Genomic DNA, 25,615 nt, shown 5'->3' on the forward strand with positions numbered 1-25,615 from the left:
GCAGCCTGGCCGGGCTGCAGACGCGGTCGGGGGCTTCGCGCGTTACGTCCCCCGCGGCGGGAGCCGGGGCTGCGTCCGTGCAGCTTCGTTAACGTCCCCGGGGCTCGGGTGTCCGGAGCGGCTGGGAGAAAGTTTGGTGGGTGGGTTGGTTGTTCTGCGTTGTTGGTTTTTTCTTCCCACCCTTTCAAACGAGGTGCAAGACTGCAGAGCTGACATGGCCAGTTTCTCTAGAGCAGACCCCTAACAAAAACAGGAGGTGTGAGGCTTAACGTTCAGGGCGTTTTTAAAATAAAAGCAGTCAATCCAAAAAAATTACCAAGGAGCATTTTTCTGGTGGGGATGAAAGTTGGCATGTAAGGTAAGGAGGCGCAAACCCCCCGCCGGTTGTGTCGCTTCGTGCCCCCGGCGCACCAAGCGGGAGCGAGGATCCTTGGCGGCGGGCGCGCGACACCTGGCAGGAGAGGGCCTGCCCTGCTGCGCAGAGCCAGGCTGGAAGGAAACCCTTGCTTGACCCTCTTCTCCGTGGCGGGCCATAACTGGGGCAGGCAGTTCTCAGACGCTTTGAGGTTGTGGCTTTGCTGTTAGGACGGATCTCGTGTTTGGTCGTGCGTCTGTCAGGTACTTACCCCGACGCCTCCTTTCCAATGACTGATGCGAGCAGACGCACGGTTTTCTTGCGCTTTAACTCAAGCAGTGGAAGGCCAGATCCTGCTGATAATCATCAAAATGCTCTTGTGCAAAAGGAGAGGCGTAAAAGCCTGAGCTGCCAGAACTGCCTGTTCTGAAGAGTGAAATGCCCCACGCGCTGTTTCACAATTTTCCTTCGTAAAGAAGCCCAAAGATAGATACCAAAATTAACTTGACATAAAAAATGCAGAGAAATATCAGGCAAGCCAGCAATGTTAATATGCTGTCGTTGTTTAGTTTGGTGAAGCTACAATATAAATTGATATAAAAAAGGAAAGTGAGGAATGTAAACAGCTTTACAATTTACCTGTATTAAAAAAAAAAAAAAAAACTTTTTGGGGGTAGGAACTTATCCGTAGCCTGCTCTGTTAGTATATTATAACCTCCATTTTACAACAAAATACTGCCATTTCTTTTGATGCAAAATTGGCCTGATTTGTCTTTATAATGCTGCTTCCTGATAACGTGTTCTGGTTTTGCTCAGGGTGCAGTAAGTGCTATAGTAAGCTGCACTGACTTACAGTGTAGGAAAATAATCAGAGAGCCTGATCCAAAGGCAATGGAAAGACTCCTGGGACAGGATTAATTGCATCTAACTTTAGGCAATCCGGTGTAGTCATCTGTATGTGAACTTGTTGTCGAGACTCCCTTTATAATGTGTTGAATTGTGACCTTTTAAGGCTGAGGTCAGTGTATCTATTTAACTGCCTACTTTAGGATGAGACAGGTTGCCCCCTAGAAGTAGCTATTTTTCACTATAGATGGGTGCACTTGATTAAATAAAGGCTGCTGTGGAATCTTAACATTTGGGTTAGGCTCTCATGTGCTTGTTTTAGATCGGGCTCCTTAATACAGTATGTTGAAATACAGACTTCAGACTGCAGTAAAAGTGCATCATTCACTTAAGCTTGAATTTTCAATTAGTCATCGAGTAGCATTTATATTGTATGTTCTGATTTTTGCTTTTTGTATTCTAACTTTTTTTTTTTATATAATTGTTTGCATCTTTGTGTCTGCCCACTTATTCGCAAACTTCCAGAAACCACTGCTGAGGTTTATATTAGTTTCGGCATGAGTTAGTGATTCACTAATTAACACTACAGGAGAAAGTGTGAAATGCATCAAATACTATGAATTGCAAAAAGTGAGAGTGGCAGTAGATTTGTCCTCACTCTGATTAAAATTTTGAGGCAGACTGGTTATTTCAATATAATCCTCTTCTTTTCCTCTGCTACTAGGTTTATTTATATGTGTCAAATCAGTCAGTGGAAGAAACATTACCAAAATATTATGGTTTACAAAAAATCCTTCCTGCCACTGTGTAAAATCCAGCTGTCTTCATGACATCTGAGAGAGGAAGGAGAATCACTGCCCCCCATCCTACTCTGCTCAGCAAAGATGTCTGGCAACATCTTCCAAGAGCTTGCCTGTATACAAAGTTACTTGCATATACCAAAGTGACTTGCAATAGTAAAAATGAGCAGCAGTATCAGCCTCCAGACCACTCGCCCAGACCTAGAAACAGACATGGCATTTTGATTTCAGTGTATATCCTTACTTCTCTTAGATTCTTGTGTGACAGCAAAAGGCATAGTTGTTCTGAGTCTCAAACTGACCAGGGTTGAGAATCGATTACTTTGGTCCATGTTGTTTCTGTCAACTTCTGTGTAATTATGTACATGTTTTCCTCTGTAAGACTGTGAGGTAGGTTTCACAATGTTAAGCCATGGAGACCTGTGTGAAGAGCTGCTAAGATGATTTTGCCTGACCTCTGTAATAGGCTAAAGCAATAACCTTCTTGGCAAGTCAAGAATGCCACTTTAAAAATAGATAACAAAAATCTTTGTTAAGTCAAAAGGCAAAGAAATACAGGGTTTCTAGATGGCAGGATCTTGAATTTACAGTTTGCAAAAATCATCTAGCTAATATTATAACAGATTTGGGGTCAGGGGGTTGCTTTTGTTTTAATCTCCAGAATTTGGGTTTCATCCACTTTTAAATTCTCTGGTTTAACCATTCCAGCCCCATCCTTTACTCATTTGCATTGCATAGAGGTTACTGTGCAAGTCAGAGAGATCTCTGATGCGCTGTGTGCTCAGGGTCTCTGTACTTTTTGTACTTTTTTTTTTTTTTGAACCAACAGAAACAGAATGACTTTGGGATGAAACTCATCTACTTACCTACTCTGCATCAAACTTGAGAAGGTTATCAGAATTTAATATGTGAATTTTGAAATGTCAGCAAAATGAATGTATAAAATTGTGCTTTGGAAAAATGTGAATTTATATACCAACACCTCTCTGTAGCACTATGTTTAGTTAGACTAGACATAAAGCCTGCTGCAAATCCTTACAAATGTGTTTATCTTAATGGTGAATGCAGGAGTGGGCAGATTGACTTTTGTTGCATGCTAGGAATTGAATGAATAGTGCAAGTAACTCATTAGCGTGTGGCTCTTCTCCCTGTCCTGATCTGGAGGACAGCAATTTGGTACATGCGTGAGCTGGAGAGTACGTATTTCTAACTTTGAAGGTTCATGGGTGTTATCCAGTGTGTTGATTCTTGCAGGATCTGGTAAAATTAAGTCCATTTAAGATTTTGTCCTGTTCATTTTCAACAAGTATCAGAGCTATCTGTATCTCATTTGTCTTGCATCTGTTTAACACAAGCATAAATCTTCACTTCCTACATCTGAATGCCACTTGTGAAATGATTTCTGGGAATGATTTCTGGGCTCTTTACATATAAAGCTGGAAGAACTGGACTGATTTTGCCCTTCTGAAAGTTTGTTTATCCAAATTAGCAGTGATGGATTCAAATTAGGTTGTCTCAAGCTCATGACCGTTTATGCACTAGTACAGCAAACCCACGGATGGGCCATGTGGGTGTTCATCATGACAACAGCGCTGAACCGTTCTGCAGGAAGCACACTCACCTTCAGATACGCCCCAGCTGACCACAAGCAGTTCTGTTTTTAGCTGCATCTGCACCTGGCATTAACGAAGTAAAACATCAAGCTGTCTGACAAATGTTGTTTATCCCCTCCCTGTCCTTTTTAAGTGTTTGGGGATTTGGTGCATTGTTTTAACCTGGAGATTTCCTTTGTTCAGTTCTGTTTCACCATGAAAAGTGAATGCAGAGACTTATTTTTTTTTCTTCTGGATCATGGTGGGAGCAAGCAACACCACAGAGTTTCTCTACTCAAGATTTCAAGGCCCAGCTTTGTGGCTACTCCTGGGCCCCGAAGAGCTTTGTCTCTGCTCGTGCTCAGAGCCCTCCATGTTGCAGTCATCTGCCAGCTTTCTTCCTCACTTCCTTCACATGCTCTAGCATACGCATGGGACTGACTTGGGTCAGTCAAGCCTTCTAATCCTTGCACTTCCTTTCTCTGGTAAAGGCCAAAAGCCCTCACAGCTTTGCTGTGGACCGGTTGTACCATGCAATCTGTTGTCTTCAGCCAGAGCTTCAGCTGTTTAGAGCCATTGGCGCAGAGAAGGGCGTGATTCTTTTCCCCTTGACTTAACCCAGAATGTCCTTCCTGTCTCCCTGGCTAAAGTCTCCTGCTATTCCTGGAGTGATATACACATCTTGGATTCCAAAACCACTTTTTGAGGCTACAGAATAGTTTGGAGATAGTGTCATCTTAAGATTTTTCTCAGCTGTCAGTTTCAGTGCCACATGTTCCACTGTGGCATATGCTTATGCAGTACCCCTTATTAAGATATATTTGTGTGTTGTATCTTTTAAGCTAGATCAGGTCCATGATCTCTTTCAAGGTATGGTTCGTTAGCAGTCCTTGCTGATCTGAACAGGGACTAATGCAGTCCTGCCTTCCCTTCCACCTCTGGTTGTTTCGCCCTCTCTTGCCTTCATCCAATCCTGCAGGGAGCCTGTTCCCAGCTGGCTGAGCTAGTAAAAAATATTATATATTTGGGGATTTTTTTGATAACATTAGTTCTCTGTTCTCTTTTCATCCTGAATCAAATCACTAAGTGGACCAACTCCAATCCAAGTGCAAAGGAAAGGTAGGAACATCTGGCAAGGGGGAGAGGACAAGGGGGCTCTGATGAAGATCTGTTTCTGCAGGACTTGGCCCTTCCTGGGGAAATTTAGTTTAGCTGTGCTCCATCCTATTTTTTATACAACCAATTTAGAAGTTTTTGTCTATTTTTCTAAATTCCCTAATTAATTAGTGTAATACATCTTGCAACACTGCACTCAACCTTGATACTACAGGGATAAGACACAAATGCTTTATTGTTTATATTTGTAAACCTTGCTATTCTGACATCTTTCTTAAGTGAGGTTTCATAACTACTAAGAAAATGCCTTATTTCTGCAATACTTATTTCATGTTATTTGCTTGCCTGTGATGGGATATTGTCCTAAGTGCCAAAACTGGACTGTGCTTGGCAAAGGCAGAATCCACGACTGATCCCCTTGCATGTGTGTGAATGCCGGAGTTTGCATTCTGTGTGGTTTATCTTTAAATCTTACCACTTGTATGTAGACCAGGCTTGAGAAGAGACTAATCAGGCCTTGCCAGAAATAGTCTTAAGGATTTGATGGTATTTCACTGGCAGATGTGATCCTTCTCTATCCCACTTCATTTAACCTGGCAGACACTCAGTGGACATGTTAACGCACTGTCAGTCCCAAACTAAGGGATACAACTTCTTAGTGGAGTTTATTATCTTACCCTGCTGTCCATGTAGCGGCAGAACAAGCTCTCATCTGCCTACAAAGGCTGTACAGATATGGTTTAGGGGAAAAGATTTATATGAGAAGTTCTTTTCCCTCTGCTGTAGGTGATGCTGATCCTGTTATTACTTAAGGAAGGTGCTTGACTTTGTACTTCTGGCTTCTTTGTTGACCAGGTCTCCTATCAGCTCTAGAAGGGGGAGAACTTGGGATACTGATTATGAGGAAGATAAAGCTGAGGATGGGAGGGAGTTCCTGTTTGTTTAATGATTGGGTAGTGCAACAGTTACTGTCGTTTTTAATGTGCTAAGAACAGACTGTTACAGTACCATGCTGTTATATTGTCATTACATCTAGCTCTTGTCCACAGTAGTTTAGTCATTTAGATGCCCAGGGGAACTGACAGATGGTATACTAATATTTTTTTCCATCATAGTAATAAAATACCTTAAAACATCTAATTCTTCATGTTTTTCCAGTTGGACAGGATTCTGAAAATGCAGACAACTCCAGAAGTACTGACCTCTGTCATGAGGAGCCAAACAATAATGTTCAAGGTAATACTCTTGGCACTTCTCTTGCTATTACTCAGTAGCATCCAGAAAAGTGACATCTATTTTTGTATGCCTTAAACTGTCCTTGTAATAGTTTGCCCTATTCATTTGTGAACACTGGTTGCCCAGGAGGGAGGTACTCTGATTATCATGCCTATTCCAAGCCAATTAAACATATTGAAGAGGAACTGATGAACAGTGGAAAGCAACTTGATCCTCACTACCCTTAGGTACCCTGAGCAACAGGATATTACTGCTTTGCCAGAATGAGAAAAAAAATAAAATGGGGAAAGGGTATATGTAGAACCAGAAATATCTGCAAACATCAATTTAAATTAAAAAGAAAAACACCAGCTCAAGAAGTCTGCTAGACTGTTGGCTTCAGTGTTGTTGAGAAGAACCCAAGGCACTTGTTCAATTGATTTTTAATGTGAAAATGGATTCCAGGTCCACAATATCTGCGTTCATTGATACAGTACAGGTTATTTCATAGCATGAGAGAAAATTTTGACTACCTTAAGCTTCAAAGCCTTAACAATGTGTGGTATTTAAGCCATCCATGCGAAGAGCACGTTTTTGAGTCATTTTTTTTCCTCCATACTTCTTCGCTCCTCTCATTTGCTGTTGATGAACAAGTGGGATGTATATCCAATACTCTGCTCATTGACTCACTCTGTACCTGTGCTGATTGCATCACTGACTCGCACCTAAGTTCCTAGCAGTCCACGTGGCTTCACTACTCCTGCATGAGCATGCAGTCTGCATCCAGATGCGTTCTCAAGGTCACAGAAATAAGTATTTGGAACTTGGGGAAAACCCAGAGCTGTGTTCTGGTTACAGTATTGGGCCAGTGTGGGAAAGGTTCAGCCCCAGGCACATCCATGCCTTATGTTGGTGTAAAAGTCAGTATAGCTAAGAAAAGAATTTGGCCTTTATTGTGCAATTATAGACTGTTTCTGAAAGTCATTTTAATCTGCAACTTAATATCCCAGGTATCTCAGTATAAGGGTTGTGTACAATACTCAATGGTGGGGCTAGTTGGCTCTGCGTAAGAAAAAGCAATGAAGTCATTCTCCGCATTCTTCTCCCCCCCACTCCCCCCACTTTGGTAGGTGGTACAAAACTGCGAGTTTGTTGCATTTGTTGTTAAACATGAGCTTGCTGATAGCATGCATGTAATTTCAAAGAGGGTTGACAAAACTTTGTTAAAACAGACTTTTTTTTAGTGTTAAGAACAGCAGATCTGTTCAAAGGAGACATGCCTGCTTTGTGATTGTGGTGGTATTCCTCTCGTCTCAGAGGTTATGCACTTTGCTTTCCAGCCACGATGAAAAGCTGTAGAGCTGCTACTGCTAGGTACGTAGCGCTGGCAATGGGGGAGGATGCCATGAGAGACAAGTGACTTCAGAGAAAAGAGTAATTGCAGTATGGGCGTAGGCAGCAGGCCAGAACTGGAGACGGGAATGTGAGCAGTGGCACTGTCAAGAATAGGAGTTACGGAACAGGCCAGCAGATCTGTGCAGGGAGGAACAGACCATTAAGGTGTAAGAAATGCCAGAGAGGGATACAGTGAGGAGGGCAGAAGTGAGGGTGGGAAGTGGCCTGAGAACCTAGGAGTAACATGAGAAGGGAGGGAAAAACAGAACTGGAAAAGCAGAAGTGAAAGAAAGGAGGGAAGGACAAAACAGTTGACTGAAACCCAGTTTATATTAAAAATGTCTTTTGAAATAGGTACATTCATAGAGCCTTTTTGTGTAGAGACAGCATAAGCCCACAGGAAGGGGCTACACAGGGTATCAGCCCATCCCTACTTCACATGACTGTGATATGTTCCTAGTATGAGCCCAGTCTGTAACAAAGGTGTGGCAAATGGGAAAAAACGAGGAGCAGGAAACGAAACTGAAATAGAGAAAAACTAGAAAAAATCCACAGTGCATAAGCAGGTCAAGAATGTCGATGAGAATCTGGCTGGTGCAGCAACTGAAAGCTGAAGAGAGCAAAGAGAAGGAGATGTGAAAAATTCAGATGCAGACCATTTGGATAGCACTGTGCATACAGTGTAACCATGTTCCTGCTGCACTGAAATCTGGAAACATTTTGCAGAGGGATAAAACCATCTGCTTTGGGCCGGTGTGCTCTCTGCACCATTCTCACTTGTGGCTTGCACACATGGATATCCTGAGGAGAATATTGTGCTTCAATTATAGTATGTTAAAAATGATAATGAGTAATTCTTTCCATGTTTTCTTTTTGTCCTTCAAGGGACTAATTGTTCATCCAGTCTCACTGTTGCCTCAACCACACAATCTACAGCAACATCAATAGCAGGTACGTGTCTGTTCATCTTTCCACTACTATGAACGTAGAAGCTGGTTCCAAAACTATCCCAAATCATAGCAAATTCTAAGGAAATATGGATCAAAAATGGGTATTTGAGAGAAGCATTACCATTTTAGGAGACTGGAAGGCAACATGTAAAATAACTTAAAAATGAAATTGTACTATTTTTCAAGTTTAGGTAGAAGCCATGCCATTTGCAGTGCATAAAAAGACAGGAATTGGAAAATAAAACTTCAAGGAAGAATTGAAGGAAGTGGGTCTTTTTTAATGTTCATTCTTGGTCTTTAAGCAAACCTTTTGCATTTTCATGGAGTAAAATTGAATAGGTGGTTGTGCAAATAGGGCATATCTGTTTCCTGCTATTCACAGCACCTTATACCATAGAATATAGCTGTCTTTATATAGCTCCTAGCACAAAATGTTGGAATTCAAGCAAGACATTAACAGCAGAGCTAGGTCAGTCTGTCAATTTTTTTTGCATTGTTCTGACACTACCGTTTTTCTTTCACACCTTGACAAAAGAATTTTGAGTATAAATGATTTCCTAAGGCAGCACTGTTGCAGTTCTGATGCTCCAGCATAAATAACATGTTTACAAAACACATTTTTGTAGAAAGAAGCAGTAGCTTTATTAGATCAACTAATAGAGTTTGAAAGCAGATTTTTAATCTGACACACAAACAGTTCTTCCACTTGAATTTGCAGTGTTCCAGCCTTTGGCTGTGTCAGTGTGAGATTATTAAAAAAGGAAACTGAGAAATTGGTTTTGTGAAAGAGCTTGCAAAAGCATATTTTACCACATTAGTAAAGACTGGATAAGGATTAATGTCATGCAGTTGTCCAGTGTGATGCACAGATAAATGGTTGTATCTGAGAGAGGAAGAGAAGGAAAGCTGGTTCCATGCATGAATTGGGTTCCCTTTGTACTAGGAGCCATATAAAAAGAGAGCAAGAATATTGTGCCTATCCAAAGATACTCTGCATATTTGTGGAGTTTTATACTGATCATAAGGTCCCACCTATGTCATTACATTTCCAGCACCTCTCACTGTGTGTCTCTGTAACCTCCTGATAGCCTCTGAGCTATCCTGGTTTGCTTGTGATTCATTTAAGAGTAAAATATTGGTTATTTAAAAAAAGAAAAAATCTCACCAAAGACCTCTGGAAAGCAAGGAATTGTGCAGTTTTTTGTTCTATTGTGTGCACTACACCAGTTTAGGCATGTCTAACTGGTAGAGTGCAGAGGTGAGATTTTTGTAATCCTCTTGTTGCCTTAGGGCCTTCCCCATGTTTAAAGCCATTGTTAAACACAAGTGTTGTATCTACCCTTCAAATAGTTTGTGAGTCTTAAGTTTATTGCAGAGGTCTGAGCTTCACTCTTTCTAGATAATAAGAGTAAAAATAGTAAAAATATGCCTGAGCCCTTTACTATTAGGCACTGTACCAGCCTAACAGAAAATGATATGCCTTACCTCACACAGTTCGATTCACATCCTTTCTTTTTTTTTTTTTAATTAGAAACCTTATAGATTTTAAGACAACCATTTTGATCATATCTTGACCCTCTTCAGAATAAAGACTACTGGATTTATGTACTTAATTCTGCTTAAAGTCTTTTCTTTTTGGGGGAAGGAGAAAGCTTTTCATGGCAGAAGTAAAACTGTCTGCTATTTTGTAGGAAAATGCTTTTCCATCAAAAGGAGAAGATTTATTTATTTTAGGAAGAACATCCAATAATAATTATTTTGTATGTTAGCATGGTGCTTATAATTGTGTATGCGGTTTGAGTTGTTAGTTGTGCTCTTCCTTGATGAGTTAGAACATAATGGAATATTGCATGGCTCTAATAATTCCTATTAACTTTATGCTATATATATAGTTTGATTGATAGGATATAGCATAACTATTTAATCTTTAAACACAGGTAGAATGGAAAGTAGAATAACTGTCTTTTTTTTTCTTTTTTTAATGAAACATCATAAATCTGAACTGTTACTGGCATGTATCCTTTTTAAATAATAAAAATTAACTCTGGCAGTCTGGGTTTGTTTAGCATGATGTTCGATGAAGCCCAGCTGGCTGCCTTGGGGAAAAATAATTAGGGAAGTAAAAGACAAAAGGACAGATGTTGATAGCAAATGTTCTTTCATCTCGAGTCTGGTAGAATACTATGGGTAAGATTTTTCAAAGACACAGAAGAACAGATTGGTGCCTGACTCATGTCAGCTTCCCTAATTCCCCAGATGCCTCTTAATGCCTCCCACTGATGTTTTGAAATGTTTGGTGCTAAGTACATTGCAGAAGATAAGCCTGTAGAAGAGTAACCGGCCTTTACTTTTAATAAATGTTACATCACCAAGTGCTGTAAATCTTGATAACATAAGAAAAAAGGGCCAGTAGTAGGAAAGACAGGGAAAAAGTAACATGCAGTTGTGCTGAAACTCTTTATGCTAGCAGCTTGGATATTTTTTGCTTTGACTCAGTTTTCTCTATAGTGGTTTAATGCTCATGGCGTAAGTACCACTTTGTGTAATATCACTCATTAACATTACACCTGGAACCATTAGCTGTTATATTGCTTAGAAACATGAGCCAGTCTGACACTTAGAAATTATGGCTTCTAAAAAGCCTATGGTTAATTGTCACTTGAATTCAAATCTATCTTTTTTTTCCTGTTGGTATCTTTAATATAAAAAATGTCGTTACCACTGATGTGTGATTTCGTCTCATATAATTGTAGATGGTTTGCATATTGACATCCATATCTTACCTGTTTCCTACAATGAGGAGTCATTTGATATTTATAAATAATTGTGCCTTTGAGGTGTTTGCCTGTCAGTATTAAAATGTGCCCTGAATTTTATTTGATGTGTTTTACACATGCTTCATAGAGGAACTGAATTTCCTAATTGTAACAAGGTAAGCACATGACTGTAGTACTCCAACTGTTCCATCTCAATGAATGTTTCTTTCAGAGCGTTTCCTAGGGTTATGTCAAAATACAATGATAGCATTAACGAACGGGGAGATAAATAATGCTTACTAAGGGGACTCTAATGGCTTTTTTTCAGTAGTTCTAATGTTAAATGTCTCAGAAAACTGTGGTTTCTACCAGTTCCTTTCTGATGGCTTACATTGTCTTATTGTTATTTATGTTTTTTGATGTTCATATCTGTACTGGAAACAGTGATTCTTAAATCTTAGCAAAGACATCATTCTGTGTATGGCTTCTCACATTTTAAACCATGCTTTTAGGAAGATCATTCTATAGAAGCGTTTTAGATACTGTACAAAAAAAGCAGAAATTGTATATCAGGTTTACTGATGAAGCTAGTTTTTCTTTATTTGTTCTAGTTTACACAATTTCAAGAAAACATGGCTATAATTGGACATTTGAATGATGTTAAGTAAAAATCTAATCCACAAATGAAAAGCCTTTGTGGTGTCTAAAAATTAATCCATATTCTGTGAGGTTATAGAAATAATGCAGAAGTACACAGCTGCAAAGGGAGCTTTTTCCCCTAAAATTTCTCCATATGTAAAAGCTATTTGACTCATATTGTCTGCTTAGAGAAATTTTAGTTACATAACATGCTTATGAGTCTTGTTAATTCATTCTTGGAAAAACAGTTAGAAACAGTTAATTATTCTTAAGGTCATTCTAGCTGGTTGCCTTTTATTAAGGTTTTTTGGATTTTGTTAAAAATATCAATCTTGTATATTGGTACTCTTGGATTTTATCTTACGATATTCTTATGCTGAACAGTTCATTATTTCTTTAAGTGAGGAGGGAAGGAGAAATGTTAGGTAAAAGCAGAATAAAAGTTAGAAACATTTGGTGTCAACCAGACTTTTGAAACAGGATTACATTCTTTGTTTTAATCTTGGCAAGATAGTCTACTACTAAACAAATGATACAAGTTAGCAGCTTTGCTTCAGTTGAGCTTCCACCGTGTGTGGAAGGCCTTTTGAACCTTAAGTTTAACATCCGTTTATTGAGGGTGATGTTCTTCTGTGTCTTCATAAATGCATACAGAAAGACAGAAAATAAATTAACTATTCTGTAAATATGAATCTCAACAAATACCAGTCTTCCAGAAACTCACATAAAGCTCTTTGTTCTCTTCAGGAATATGTTAAGTATCTACTTAACTTCTTCATGTGCTAAAGCTCTCTCCTAAGCTCAGATCAGAATTTGTGCTTCACAGACCTTTTTTTAATAATAAATATATATATATATATATATATATATATATATGAAATAGTATGCTCAGTTTGAACCCCTGTTCTGTTCCAATGGGACAGAGTTTGATCACAAAATTCTGCCTAAGTTGTTTAATATCTGTGCAGCCTTGGTAAAGTCAGTGTTTTGTTCAAAAGTAAATTCAAGATGAAATCATGACTAGAATTTTGTTGGAGGGAGAGGAAGTTTACCTGCAAAATCTGTTCTTATCAGAACAGATTAGTTATCTGAAAAGCTGCATGCTTCATGGTCAATTATTCTTGATACAGAGTGTTTGTCATTTTAACATATTTTAAGTTAGGGGTAATTCTGTGGAACTCAATAAAGTTATCCAAAAAACCTAACACTTGTAAAAAGTGATAAACTTTTGTTTAGTGATAACTGATTAAAAAAAAGGTATCAGATATTATGCGGTTTTTCTTTACAATCTTTTCTTAGAACCGTTCCTGACCTTGAGCCCTAGAAATCAGAAGTTAGGTCTTTCGAAAGGAAATGCAGAGGGGAAGAATTTGTAGTCAAGCCTGGATATCCATGTATTGATAAATTCATTGCTGCTCTCTCTTTCTGTTTGGGTATAAATGTAATGTGCCATTCTAGGAGAATACTTGGAAATTTTATTTCTGTAAGGGAAAAAAACACCTAGGCTAATTTACAAGAATCTTTTGATCTGCATTACTAAGAAATTGCCATGTTATGAAAAACTGTTATATTCTATGAGTCAATTCAAACAAATTACACCTTATGTCTTGTGCATTTTTGTATTTTTTGTATTTTTTGTATAATTATGTATTGTATTTTTCTGTGTGGTGTCACTTTGCCATACAAATTTTACAGGTACCCTCCCAACAACCACTCAGCTCACCAATGCCACTCAGCCCACCAACAGCACTACATCTGCCCCCTCTACTACTCAGTCCAGCAAAACCAGCAAGACAATAGTATCAACCACGGTTTCATCAGTCACATCTTCACAACTCAACATTACAGTGACCACTTCCAAATTTTCTTCTGCTTCTGTAACAGGTGTGTTCACATTTCAGGAAGCTCATAAAGACTTAAATACATGTTGACATGTGTGTTGCACAATTTTAGAACTGTTTGTTTTACGGTAGTGTAGCAAAGAAAGAGGGTATTTGCATGCTTAAACATGAGAGTAAGTTTTTTATTTACTGATGTAGCCAAATAAATGTTCCTCTCAATGCTCCATGTACTTAATAGGGCTTCACTTAAACCAAGTGACCTGGTATATTTAGAAATAAAAATGTGAAGTGATCTGAACCAGCAGCTACCAGCAAGGAGATTAGTGATGTTAAGAGAAAGGCTGTTGAGACTTTGTGACAATAAATACAACTTCTGTTATTTCTTCACTTCTCCCTTCCACAGTTCACTTGAACTCATCTTTAATACTTCCTTTTGCACAGCAGAGACTGAATATAAGACCTGTGACTCAAAATACAAGTACTACTTCTGGCTTAGTAGAGAGACTCTGTTAGCCAAATTTGTAGCAATATTATGATTATAATGAATCCTTCCTAGTGGAGGATAGAATATGACTATGAATGGGTCATGCTTCATGTAAAAGTTGTCAAATACAGTTATAACTGTAAACATCAATATCTCCTTGCTGGTAGCTTCTTGTTCAGACCACTTCATACTTCCACACCTAAATAGATCAGGTTGCTCACATTTAAATGAAGTCTTACTAGATGGGTCGAGCTCTCATCAGCAGAACATTTAGTTGGTCACAAAGCTCTCCTTGTGGCAAGTACAAATGGAGACAGGCACAAACTGTGTCTTTTGATGGGAATTTATAGCAGATAAAAACAGTTTTAAGATGGAATTCACCTGGGCTACAGGTGGAGGCTTATCTAGAGTCATGACACATATGGCAACATCTGATCTTCAGGGCAAATCCAACTTTGTGTTGGGCTGAAAAGCTGATCTCCGTCTAGCTGCTCTTACCTGGAGAGTGAGGGTACAGTTCCATAAGACAAGGCTCATCAGCACCGAAAATGTTTTACTCCCACCATTTGCACTATAGTGACTGACTAGGTGGTTTTTGGACCCTTCTGTGAGCTGATTCAGTGTGCTAATCTGACCAAAAGAACTTTTTTTTGCTTGGTTAATTTCAGGCCAGGCTGTTGACTTAAATTGGCTCATGGAAGGTCTGAAAAACACTAGAACTGCCCTAAGAAGGGCAGGAGCTGCATGAATGGAAGGAGTAGAAAGTAAAGGGAAAAAGTGGCAGGGGAAAGAGGGAGGTAGAGAGGAAAAGTGACAATCTCAGTCTTGCAGAGACAGCGAGCAGTTGGATCAGCTGCTCATAAAACCACCATCCTGTGGATTGATGCTTGTAGGCTACAGGAATTGCATAGTTGTCAACCAACTCCTAAAGAATAAGAATAATATGCTGAACAAGAATCCAACCTTAGGAATAAGGCTTCAGTTATGATAAACATGGTCTTACCATTCCATTATAGTAGGTCTCCTCCAGCTTTCTGGATGGTACAAGTTCTTACTATGCTATTCTTTATGTCCCTTGCCAGTTTTATTACCAGTTAGATCAAAGGAGTTGACTGCCAATTGGATTTTTAGCAGTTGCTCCACAGAAGTGTGGAAGGATTCTTTGTTCCCGTGTTTTTGTTCATTATACGTGCAATAGTCACCAAAATCTGGCACACAGAAACTTAGCTCTAGGTTTCAGTGCTCTTGGCTGGTATTTTGGCAGTTGGTGTATGTAAATTTATCCAATTGAGTCTTTAGATAATGTGTCAATGGGGAGGGCATGATATAAAGGAGTCCCTTGAAACAAAATTTGCAAGCTGCGTAAAAACTGTTTTTCGTTTTCTTCTTTTCAGCTGCACCAAAATCTGAGGTCATAGTCAAAACCTCCAGATTCGATGTGGGCAGTTTTGTAGGTGGCATTGTGCTGACACTTGGAATCCTAGTTATTCTCTACATTGGATGCAAAACATATCACTCTAGAAGAGGCATTCAGTACAGAACCATGTAAGTTTTAGACAGATATTCTCTTGTCAATTTATTACTTTCTTGAGGGGAACAAGGACAACCAAAACAAGGAGAACAAACTCTAAAAAAATGTATTTGTTATTTTTTTTTCATGTGGTGAGAGGTTTTATTGTGATATTTTGTCTTTTAGCCCTTCAGCTATTCCTCATTATTCATGCGCCTCTACTCTGTGTGAGCTTTTCCTCTGATCTATTATATAAAATCCTTTCTTACACCCTTGTCCTTCAGCTAATCCAAATGAATATACTTCAGTTTTGTTTGTTTTCTTTGTTTACTTCCCTGGCTTGTTCAGTTCTCCTCTCCACCCCATATTCCAAGACTCCCCTCTTTCCCACCGCTACCCCCATGCCAGCTTATTGTGAGGTTAAGCTTTAGTCTGAAGTCTCATAGATGTGGATGCCTTCTTCTCTACAGCATACTTTACAAAAGAATTGCTGTTCCACAGCTGGGGTCTCTCTTACATCCTGAGCTGTTATGTAATATACACTTGTTTTCTTCATGGCTGGGTATTTGCTTCCATGAAGCCTGATGCCAGAAGGACTCCTTCCTAGACTCCGCTTAGCTATTTACTCTCTGACGTTTCCCCCTTGCCATTAATTTTCTGTAATAGCTCTGTTTTCTATTACCTAAATGACATCGTACTGGAACTCCTTTCCTATCTCTCTTTCCACCTTTTACATACCTCAAAGCCTAGTTTGAACAGCCAGTTTTGAAGCCAGACATTTAATATTCCACTTTCTTAAGCTGCTATTGTTCAACTGATTCATTTATTTATTATCACAGAAAACACTGAAATTGACATTTTTAAAGCACAGTATTTGATTATGGTCAATATATAAACTAAAACTTTTGTCCCACTTTGCAATGTAGGCAGACCAATTGGTTGATTTCTAATATTTAATTTTTCCTGTTATCTTGCTCTCAACTCCAGAAACCTGGCCATGAAATTGTATGTACTCAGTCTGCTTTCAGTACTTTTTACAAGTCCATGAAAGTAGAGGTGGAATTCATTTAATTGAATATAGATACCTGCATCTAAACTAGTCATTTCATATCATTTACATCACCCCAAAATAGATGCCTAAAATATGCCAGATGAATCAGTCTACCCATGCATGTTTGTCTTCATTGACTGGGAAGGCAGCTAAAAGTCTTAGATACAAAAGTCTATGGAGTGGGTGTCTAAAGGTATGAGCTGGATCTCACTTTAGGTCACTTTTTTTATTCAGACTAAACCAGTGACTTTCAACCTTCTTTGAGCTGCAGACTGCTAATATTTTTCCTGTGGAGTGTAGGTCCCCAAAAGCCTACTGAGAGTAGGTTTACTTTTCTTAGTTATCTTTTCAAAACCCCTTAGAAGTTCTGTGAGCTTCAGACAGTCTGTAGACTACAAGTTGAAAACTCCTGGATTAAATGCATTCCCTAAGTGTTTTCCCAAGTGGACTGAAACTAAGGGTACGTCCACCAACTTCTTCCAGACAACTGACCTCTCAGTTATGATATGAGATTATTGGTGGGGGGTGTTCTGTCTTGGGTATGGTTCTTCCTTTTGGAGCTGCTTACTAATATTACTGGTCTCTCTCTTTCTCTCCTGCAGCATTAACTTCTGATAGCACAGCACCAGTCAGACATTTTAGCTTCTTACTGTATATCACTTCCTTTGTAATGCAAGCTACAACTTCAAGTGATTAAGGAAATACTAATTGCTGTTTAGCTTATTATCTTACTATTTCGCTGCAAAATTATCTCTTTTGCCATTCATACTCAGCTCTACTCTGCTTTCTTCCAGGCTTGCCTCCTTGTCCCAAGTTTAGTTTAAGCACCGGGAATTCTTAAAACTAGGTTGTTTTTCTTTCTCCTTCTCCTTTCCGAGTACCATCCATCCCACTGAAGAAGTTTGTTTTAACTGAGGTGATGTCATTGGACTTGCTGGGACTCGATAGTGTTCAGGCCTTCTGTTTTTTCTCCATCTTTGAACTCCTGTTTGCTGGTCATGGGATTCAGCAAGTCCCTGCCACATAACTTTACTAACAGTAGTGCTTGAATGGATATTATAGAGGTCAGATCAACAGTATCTTTTAAACAAAAGAACTGGTAGCTGAGCTTGTCAGCTGGCTTTGATTAGCTGATACTATTGGATATAGGCAAGAAAAGATGGGATAAAAATGCCTCAGAAACAGCTGTTCTAAATGTATCTACTTGAACACAATATGAAAGTCAAAATGTTAATAAGGCTAGTAAGCCTTAAGGAGCGTTGATGATGTTACCTTGTTCTTCAGGCTTGGCTCAGAGAGGGCTGCAACTCTCAGAGCTGTGTGTAGTCTTTATTCATGAAATAACCTTCTTAGCAGCAGCTGGATGGCTGTCTTCTCATGTTGACTGTTGCTTTTACTGCAGAACGTTAATTACTGTGTTTCTATTACAGTGATGAACATGATGCCATCATTTAAAGAGACTTCAGGGAAGACTGGTGGTAACTCAGCCTATCATCACAGCTGTTGTAACTTACGCAAAGAGTTCCTTTTACAAAGATGATCACAGTCTGTAAAGCTGTCTGGCGGTCTGATCTTGCAAAATGCTGAGAATCTCATAAGCATTCCTGATTTTTTGCACTGGCTTTGATAAGAGCAGGAGGAACTCAGCACTTTGTAGAAATACTATTTTTTTTTTCCAGTGTTTGTAATCAAATTTAAAGAAATACACACACTGTGTCATTTAAAGATACACAGACTTGTGTGAGATACCAAATCACTAGCAGAATGGATAACATAATTAAAATTCTAAATAAGCTCAATTAATTACAGAACACACTGGATTTATGGGAATATGTGAGCGATAATTAGTTGGTATGGTACGCTAAATAATTTAGAGTCCCGTTTAAGACTAAGCATAGGTGTTTCAAGTAAAACACGAGGTTTTCTTCCTACTCTTTTGTATTAAATTGTATTTATTTTAAGTTTGATGTTAACTTTAAGAAATTCTGGATCTCAAACAATTAAGTTCATTTTTAAGGTAGTAGAGGGACATGGTTTGCTAACTGTATAGAAGATGATAATGAACACCTGTATTTAAAACTTCAGTCATTAGCTCACTGATCTGCAGAGACTTTCCTTAACACTGTACACAATGAAACTAGCTGCAGGAACCTTGGACAGATTGGGGATATCCATCCACAAAAGAATATTTTTTTCTGAATGGTCTTGATAGGAAAAGACTATATGCAATCCTTAGCTTCTTTTATATAGCATGTCCTATTGTTGTGTTCAAGATAAAGTCAAAAGGGAAAAAAGTAATAATTGCATCCATCATAAATATGGAGAGTTCTGTTGAATGTAGCCATCACTTCACTGTTATTATTACGAGGAAGCTGTATTCAGTGTTTTTGCATTTGTTTAAGCAATGAAAGTTACACAGGGAAACAAAATCTGTAGGATATCATTTTAAAAGAATATAGTTGCCTGCATTTTTACAACTATTTTCAGAACCTGGTACTGCTGCACACATGTAGAGAGGCCTGGTCAAAAGCCCACTGAAGGCAGCAGTGGCTCCCAAGGGCTTTTGGAGTAAGTCCTAAGTACACTGGGAGACAACTGTACCGCTGCTGTGCAGCTATATGCAAGACAGCTGCTGCTGCTGCCGCCTCGCTACCCTTTCATTTACACTGGGGTAAACCTGCTGACTTCAGTAGATGGTCTCCTGATTTACACTGGTGTAAAGAATATTAGAATGAGGCTGAAAAAATTACAGATCTGAATCTCCTTTAAATCAGTGAGTAACTGTTTAGTCCTACTCCGTTTCCCTTTGTAGACATCTCTCAGGTGAAGAGTGCTGGTGTGCTGGGACTTTGCCCTCCTGGTTACTGCTGGCATGAGTCCATCATCCAGTGCAGAAGAGGGAGGTGGTGACAGCTGGGGAGGGTCAGGAAGGGAACTGCATGCAGGGCTGGCAGCAGTCAGGGATGCAATGCATCAGGGGAAATAAATACAGCTCTGGCACTGATTACTCTTTTGTCAAGCAACAGTTTATTCTTTTCAAGACTTGCACTTTCATGAACCTTTAAAATTGCTGTTTGTTTTTTTTCTTTTTTGCCTTTTTGTATAGAGTAATAAAACCTTTCTGTCAGAGGCAGAACAAATTCCAGGAAACCCTGGTTTATCTGAGCTCCTGGTTTATCCAAGGCAAAACTGACATTACATGACTACTTCTCTTTTTTTTAAGATTGAGGTATGGGGTAGGGGGTGATTTGAAGCAAATAGTGTGTATGGGGTTTTTTTCCTTAGTTTCGCTGTTTGGGGGAAAACTACTGTTTTTCATTTGAACAGTTTGGAAGTAATTAATTGTTCCATAGAACTACTGTTCCTTACTTTCTTTGTAGAAATTAGAGTATTAAGTGTAACTGAGTAGAGTTACTGGGACTGTCTCACCTCTATTGTACAGATAAATAAATGAAGTTTTTGCAGTTACTATATCAGTTTTGGTTGGATTTTTATTTCTTAAATGTTTTCTTATAATTCCCTCAAACACTTCCCCAACTGTAAATGCCCAATAAGATGTTTACTGTATACCCTTTTAAGCCATAACCATGGCATTTTTTGCCTAAGTCTGGTAACATTTTGTAATTTCATCACTACATTAAAGTGAAACTGTTAAGATGTCAGAGGCATCAGTACAAAGGTAAAGCACAACCTCCTTCAGGGTGCTTGGGTAGAGCACAGAGTAAGCACTAATTGATACATCTTACTCCTAACCTTGCATTTGCATTCCAAAAGTAAATGAAAATCCAGCCTGATCTGTGCAACTGCTTGAATAGGATGAGTAAGACTGCAGTAGTATACTACAGTGAAAAACTATGTGTGTATTTAGGCCTCAGACCTGAAAGTTGCTCTACAGAGGTAGACTGAATTTGGCTGTGCTCCACACAAGCACAGGAATTGACTGTATTAAATAACTGGAATCATGAGGATTTTTGAATGCTAAGTTACTACATTGACTAAAACATTGTCTCTTTGTAGTTCTCTAGAGGGAATCACACATTTTTTTTCCAGTCTTACTAATAATGATGCCTGTGCAATGCAGTTCTGCTGCTGGCTTCATTAGAAGTCCCTCTGGTGCCACATTATGGAACTGCATTTGTAATGTCATGGTTTAAGCCTGTCAGCATTCAGTTGACAATTACAGCTCTTTCACATTTCAGAAAGTCCATATATGTATTTATAATCCTTAAAATTCAGGCCCTTGTGCTTCATATTAAATTTGATCTCATTTCATTATTTTTATTGGGAAGTCATCCAATAGCTACAAAATATCATAACAGATTCATGAGACAACCTTAGGTTACTTACCTGGGGTAGCGATGAAAATTTGGGTTTGAGGCTGATCTTGCCTAGTTTCAGGACATCTGTATTCTGCCTCCCTCCCAAATGTTTTTTTGTGTGCATGCCTGCATCTCTCCTTCACCAGTACAGATTCATAGCTCTTCCAGCTTAATTTTCCATGAGATCATGTATCAGAGGCTCCAAAGCAATCCAGTAATACTGTAGTGCTATATTAATTCAGAAAAGTTTTAACAAAGCAAGATCATATTGTTCTGATAACCTCTAATAACTTGCCCCAACTCTCTTTAAGCCTACTTTCATAACTTCCTTTTTGCTCAGAGATTGTTAAAACCCTTGCAGATTCATGCTACTTGTAAAAATTTTTTCCTGCAGGCATAACATTCCTTGTATGCTTTATTATACATTTTTTTCAAACAACAAAATGACAATTTGCTATAGATCAAGTATTGCCAAAAGCAAAGTAGAACAAGGTCAGAGACCAAAAACTTGCATAGATAATTTCGGTAAGAATTGAGCTGTGATATGGAAGCAGAAGAACCCAAGTGGGCCTGTGCAGGATGCAAGTGTTCTCTAGACAACACCCAGCTCTTTAGGCTGAACCTCTAAAGGACTTCTCACTGGCTTTTGACCAAGATGGCAGTCTTACTGAAGACTAATTTCACCTCTTTGGTATCAGGTAATTCCTGTTCAAGATGTCAAATTCAATAACTCTGAAAATTGAAAGAATAAAAGGGACACAAAGTTCTGGATGCTCTTGAAGCATCCTCTTTTTTTAGGAGCTCCTCTTTTTTTTTTTTTTTAGAACACATGCGCTACCTCTGATTCTCCAGGGGCTTGTCTATTATTAGTCATCCCCTTCCCCAGAGAGTTTGAAGCAGCTTAGAGTGGTGTTGCAGCTGTACAGCACTAAGATGAAACGTGCTTCTAAAATGTTAAACTACATCACTCAGTTTAACTACTTGAAGTTGCTTTCATTCTCAACTTGTGCTTTGATCTGTCTGACATACAAAGCAAACCTCCTGTCAAACAGTAGCTGTTCTTTGAGATGGCAGGAAGCAGAAAGCTGGACTAGATGGGGAGATCACTGAAACATACAAGGGGCTATTTCTACTCAAACACCTTTACTTTAAAGCAGATTTTAAGCAGCCTTGGACAGATATCAAGAGTGAAGTGCTTGAGTTCAGAAGTGATCAAATTATACATAACAGTTATGTATAAAACTTTCAGAATGTGCAATTAAAAAAGGTACTGAACTCTTCATTGCACAAAGATTTTATTCTTCATTTAATTCAATTTGTCTTTTACTGTGCAAATCACAACCCAGCATCCCATGAGCACTCAGTATTTGACTTCTCTATCTGTCAAAGGAGTAGGGCATCAGTAAGTTAAACTGTGTGGATCTGAAAGGAGGAGACTTTTGTCCTAAGTCAGTCTATTATTTCTAACTTAAAGGACATGAGCTAGAAGCCTCTGGCAATTCTCTTCTCCAGCATTTCTTCTAAAGAAACTCACTAGGCCAAAAATAGATGTGAAGGCCACTGCTAGGATGTTCCTTACTGTGCAAACAAGTTCATGGTATGTACTTAGAGGTCAAAACAGCTCTTCAAAAGGATAATTTGCCTTTTCATTTCTGAAAATAGTACAGCAGAGTCCACTCTTGTGGAGTTTTCCTCTTCCTTATACAAGATGTATAGAATACCCCACTTTGAAGGGCCCCAAGCCAGCAGTAGTCAGTGAGGAAGCTGCACTGGAACTCCAGTAATACTTATGATCACTTACTCAACAGAAGAAAAAAAAGCCACACAGCCCAAGGACTGAAGATTTAGCATTTTTTCCAGGAAGTTTACTCCCTTCACAAATAACTTCTTGAGCAAGTGTGACCAATAATCCTGTTACAACTGGTTCAGCAGAACAAGAACAGAGAATACCTTTTCTTTTTCAGAGTACATTCACATACCTGAAGTGGGTCATTTTATGACTAAATAAGAAAAATAAAAATAAGAAAGCTAAAAATAAGAAAGCTAAATTTGCAGGTTCAGTCCATCTGTAACATGAAACAATACTGCATACCCCAGAAACACTGTGCTACAGTTGCCACAAGACATAGCTTAAGGCAGATGAATACACTACAGTTTCAGCCTACCCTTTCAAGGCATCAAAAAAGGAGAGGCAAATGAAAGCTAAAGAATCAAACTGAGCATGGCACTATGGAGTTACTAAACAACCAGTAACATTTTCAGTCACTACAAACAAACACCACAAAGGTGGGTGGTTTTTTGGCTTTTTTTATTGCACTAATGGGGTTCCTAGATATTTCATACATGGCCATTCATTTCTGCAAACAAAAGCAGTGCTGTCATTATGATTGTCAGTCTAATCACTCATGGATGCTAGGATTGCACGCTGCCTTCAGTTGGAAGAGTCAGGCCTCTTGGTCAATGCTCAAAAGCAAACTGAGAGAAGAGATACATGCATTCAGTTAAAAAAACAGGAAAAGGCAAAAATCATTATCATAAAGCTTCTCAGCAATTGCATCACAAAAACATACAGCTGCTGCTTGTGAAGCTGTTGCATCTTGCAGCATCTCAGACCAGTATCAGAAACTGCAGCTTCTGAGCTAGAGTCTTTGCAGATATGGGCAGCACCACTCAAAGCATTTGCCAATTGCTATAAGCAGCAACTATTGCCTATCATCCTACAGCAAATCTGACTATTGAATTAAAGTGATAAAGATTCTTTCTTGTAAGCCATGCAAACACTATCTGCCAGCTCAATACAAGCAGCAGGCTTGGAAGCCTGACATTTGAGAACTCAAGTTAATCAGAAGAGCTACACAGGAAGCTGGGGGGGCTGTTTATTATTGTCTACTGGAAAACTTGTATAACAGGTGACAAAGTTTAATTGAGAATAAACTGTTCCCTTGTTGCTGTATCAGCACTGCCAAAGGACACTGCTCTTAAGCATTTTTCAAAGCTTTGACTCAACTTTTAAAGGAGATGGACATGGAATGAAATGTGAACAACATGATCAGCTAGTTCACAGAAGTAACAGTCATTAGATATTCCTCAAGCATTAGTTAACACTATGCAGATAGTCTTCTCCATGGTCTAACATTATGTCAAGGTTCCATCTGCAATGCCATTCAGACAACTGATTTAATGTATTTTTTTTGTAATAGCACTGAAGACCATAACTACTCAAGTGCACAGCATTACAGATCAGTGCAATCACAACTGACTGAAGGGGCAGAGGGTGGAAGCAGTAACCTAGATTAGCCTTCCTGCTAAAATGTTGTCAAGAAGTTTTTACCTAGTAGTTTCTAGGTAAAGTTCTTCCACTTCTCAGAGTTGTTCAGGTGCTTGACACAGGCAGCCATTTTCAATTCTCCAGTACATTCAAAACATTTATCACCCAGGCCTGACAGGTATGTCACAGGTCCTGTGAGATACCCTCAGGCACCACAAATAACACTGGACACCTATGTTTAGGTACCTGAATCACTTAGTCACTAAAGCTATGTATATCCTGCCATCTGATCTATATGTAGTTACTGTGATGTTTGAAGAAAAAAAGTGGCCACACTTGGTCTAAATGAACATGCATAGCTTGGAACATCTGTCTCCTGCTATATTTTTGTTATCCTTAAACAGGGGCTATTCCTCAGTCCCATATTCAAAGACTTAACACGCTAAGAAACATTTCAGGACTCTTGAGGTGAGCTTGACCTCTCCAGCTCCCCCTGCAGAGTCTCATCTTAATCTACAGAAAGTATACTTGGTTCTTATATTACTATTTTGTGTTTTTGAACATCAAATTTCAAGTCATGTACCTTACTCCCTATCAAGCTTTCATAATCCTTGAACAATTAAAGTTGTTACACAGGACAAGAGAGCCTTTAGAAACATTTTTTAAACAGGAAGAATAAAGACATATGAATCAAAGCTGTTTAAAACAGCTTGCTGGGTTTGAAGCATTTACATTTTTAATAGAAAAAATAAAGGGACAATATGTACATGAAGTTGCAGAGAAAAAAGTCTGCCATTTAAGAATTACAGTAAGTTAATCTACAGTTAAAGTCAAGAATCCTATGTACTATAAGATATATAATTTAAGCATTAAAATAACCACACTGTCAGCTAATACACAGCATTAAACACAGAATTACAGAAATTATGGAAGAATGGATGAAGCCAAGAACCAGTATTGTTGAATTCTCATGAAAAATATTTGAAAGTACACAAGTCCAGATTCATTCCCTTCCCCCAAGACAACAAAGCAAGACTATTTCAAAACTATCATCTCCAGTATTATTTTGAAAGGGATTCTAGCCCAGGAGATACCACACAGAAACACAGGGCAAAAACATAGGTAATCTGAATGTATGTGTTTTTTCTCCTTGGCACAATTGCCCTCACTGAATTTAGCCATTTAGGTTACTACTGATGGAAGCATCCAAGAACTGCTAGCAAATCAGTGTCAACCACATGATTAACTCAAAAGTAAATGTTTTGACCCACTTGCCTAGCCTTAGTTTGATTCAATTCTGTGGCTGAAATTATACTAGAAATAAAACATACTGTTAATTCTAAACAGTCTAAATTCCAAACCCAGTGGACAGATTTCCCAAGATGGCAGGGCATTAGATTAGGAGATCCAGAGGGTTTTTACAGAATTAGAGAGAGGACTCTTGTTAAATTATATTTCAGATATACACCAGGAAAGAT

At 38.8% G+C, this 25,615-nt stretch overlaps 1 protein-coding gene across 1 annotated transcript; it reads left to right on the plus strand.

Annotated features, from left to right (window-relative positions):
• Positions 1–3,181: 3,181 nt before the first annotated feature.
• On the plus strand, positions 3,182–20,021 carry TMEM123 (transmembrane protein 123). Its single transcript, XM_026077892.1, has 6 exons — positions 3,182–3,197; positions 5,868–5,945; positions 8,205–8,270; positions 13,360–13,548; positions 15,384–15,534; positions 17,981–20,021. Exons 1-6 carry the CDS (start codon positions 3,182–3,184, stop codon positions 18,003–18,005), a joined length of 525 nt encoding a protein of 174 aa, XP_025933677.1. The 3' UTR covers positions 18,006–20,021.
• Positions 20,022–25,615: the final 5,594 nt, after the last annotated feature.

This window comes from Apteryx rowi, unplaced genomic scaffold (genome assembly GCF_003343035.1).
Source record: "Apteryx rowi isolate R43461 unplaced genomic scaffold, aptRow1 scaffold_466, whole genome shotgun sequence".
Lineage (NCBI taxonomy): Eukaryota > Metazoa > Chordata > Aves > Apterygiformes > Apterygidae > Apteryx > Apteryx rowi.

Bases quoted from the DNA above. Each gene is read 5' to 3' on its own strand.
- TMEM123 (XM_026077892.1), top strand. The intron at 5,946-8,204 runs GTAATACTCTTG...TTGTCCTTCAAG, and splicing joins GCCAAACAATAATGTTCAAG to GGACTAATTGTTCATCCAGT. The intron at 15,535-17,980 runs GTAAGTTTTAGA...TTTCTATTACAG, and splicing joins GGCATTCAGTACAGAACCAT to TGATGAACATGATGCCATCA.